The sequence below is a fragment of the Austrofundulus limnaeus genome, unplaced genomic scaffold (genome assembly GCF_001266775.1).
Source record: "Austrofundulus limnaeus strain Quisiro unplaced genomic scaffold, Austrofundulus_limnaeus-1.0 Scaffold318, whole genome shotgun sequence".
In the NCBI taxonomy this organism is placed as follows: domain Eukaryota; kingdom Metazoa; phylum Chordata; class Actinopteri; order Cyprinodontiformes; family Rivulidae; genus Austrofundulus; species Austrofundulus limnaeus.
The window spans coordinates 628,592-630,691 of NW_013952720.1; the positions used below are offsets into that span (position 1 = coordinate 628,592).

General features: G+C 51.1%; 1 protein-coding gene across 1 annotated transcript in view; it reads left to right on the plus strand.

Annotated features, from left to right (window-relative positions):
- The window catches only part of snx6 (sorting nexin 6), a gene marked incomplete in the record, with an annotated part of 8,788 nt that overhangs the window by 2,094 nt on the left and 4,594 nt on the right, over positions 1–2,100 (plus strand). The window contains 8 exon segments of the mRNA XM_014022106.1: positions 240–344; positions 442–552; positions 642–763; positions 869–992; positions 1,080–1,175; positions 1,264–1,369; positions 1,441–1,516; positions 1,679–1,718. Coding sequence (XP_013877560.1) covers positions 240–344; positions 442–552; positions 642–763; positions 869–992; positions 1,080–1,175; positions 1,264–1,369; positions 1,441–1,516; positions 1,679–1,718 — 780 coding nt within the window.

A 2,100-nucleotide genomic window follows, 5' to 3' on the forward strand; every position in this document is an offset into this window, starting at 1 on the left:
CTGGTCCTGACATGGTCCTGGTCCTGACATGGTCCTGGTCCTGACATGGTCCTGGTCCTGGTTCTGACCTGGTCCTGACCTAGTCCTGACCTGGTCCTGACCTGGTCTTGGCCTGGTCCTGACCTGGTCTTGGCCTGGTCCTGACCTGGTCTTGGCCTGGTCCTGACCTGGTCTTGGCCTGGTCCTGACCTGGTCTTGGCCTGGTTCTGGTCCTGACCTGGTCCATGTGTCTCCTGCAGCCCCGGGCGGTGAACGTGGACCTGGAGATGGACGCCACGCTGCAGGTGGACATCTCTGATGCTCTCAGTGAGAGAGACAAGGTGAAGTTCACCGTCCACACCAAGGTAAGACCCTGCAGTTCTATGGTTCTGGTGGGGTTCTGTCAGAAGGTTCTGGTCGGGTTCTGTCAGAAGGTTCTAAAAGTGATCAGTGTTTCCTCAGAGCACGCTGCCTAACTTCAAACAGAACGAGTTCTCTGTGGTCCGACAGCACGAAGAGTTCATCTGGCTGCACGACTCGTTTGTGGAGAACGAAGACTATGCAGGATACATTGTAAGAACCGAACCGAACCAGAACCTTGATCCAACACAACCAGTAAAACCAATAAAACCAGTGACTTAGTGGTTTGTGTTTGGGTAAAGATCCCCCCGGCCCCTCCCAGACCAGACTTTGATGCCTCCAGAGAGAAGCTGCAGAAGCTGGGAGAGGGAGAAGGATCCATGACCAAGGAGGAGTTCACCAAGATGAAGCAGGAGCTGGAGGCGTGAGTAGACCCCACCTGACCCCACCTGACCTTAGACCCCACCTGACACCACACCTGTACTGTGCTGTCCTCTGGTGAACCCCCCACCTGTACCTTGTCCCTCAGAGAGTACCTGGCCATCTTTAAGAAGACGGTGGCCATGCACGAGGTCTTTCTGTGTCGTGTTGCCGCTCATCCTGTCCTCAGGAAGGACCTGAACTTCCACGTCTTCCTGGAGTACAACCAGGATGTGAGTATCAGAACCAGGTCTGAACCGGGTCCGAACAGGTGAGCTGTAAAACGGTCCGACTGGACCTGCGGTGTCGTTTCCTTTCAGCTGAGCGTACGAGGGAAGAACAAGAAGGAGAAACTGGAGGATTTCTTTAAGAACGTGGTGAAATCAGCAGATGGTGTCCTGGTGGCTGGAGTCAAGGTGAGAGCACAGGCTCCGCCCCCTCTGTCAGAGCTGGCTTTGATCCCGTCAGGTGCTCAGTGCTGCTTCTGCTCTGTTTGGGTTTCAGGACGTGGACGACTTCTTTGAGCACGAGAAGACGTTCCTGTTAGAATATCACAACAGAGTGAAAGATGCTTCGGCCAAATGTGACCGAATGATCCGCTCTCATAAAAGTAAGACGTCAGAAGATGAAAGGTTTGATTCCTTTGATGTTTATAACGAGCTGAGCTCTGATTGTGTCCAGATGCTGCTGACGACATGAACAGAATCGCCTCATCCCTCTACACGTTAGGAACACAGGACTCCACGGACCTCTGCAAGTACGGACAAATATTCACACAACAACCTGTGCAGTGGAGAGGAGGATCACACCTGTTCTCACCTGAACACCTGTTACCTGCTCCTGCAGCAGGACCAGGACAGAAACAGAGAACATGTGGAGCTTCCTGCTTGTTGACCGGATTTTATTTGTTCTTTTTAAGGTTCTTCCTGAAGGTGTCGGAGCTGTTTGATAAAACAAGGGTAAGTGTGTCTGATCCTGAACACCTGAAACACCTGTAACACTTGTAGCACTTGTAGCACCTGTAACACATGTAACACATGTAGCACATGTAACACCTGTAACACATGTAACACCTGAAACTTGTAGCACATGTAACACCTGAAACTTGTAGCACCTGAAACACCTGTAACACCTGAAACTTGTAGCACCTGAAACACCTGTAACACCTGAAACTTGTAGCACCTGAAACACCTGTAACACCTGAAACTTGTAGCACCTGTAACACCTGAAACTTGTAACACCTGTAGCACCTGTAACACCTGTAGCACCTGTAGCACCTGTAACACTTGTAGCACCTGTAACACTTGTAGCACCTGTAACACTTGTAGCACCTGTAACACT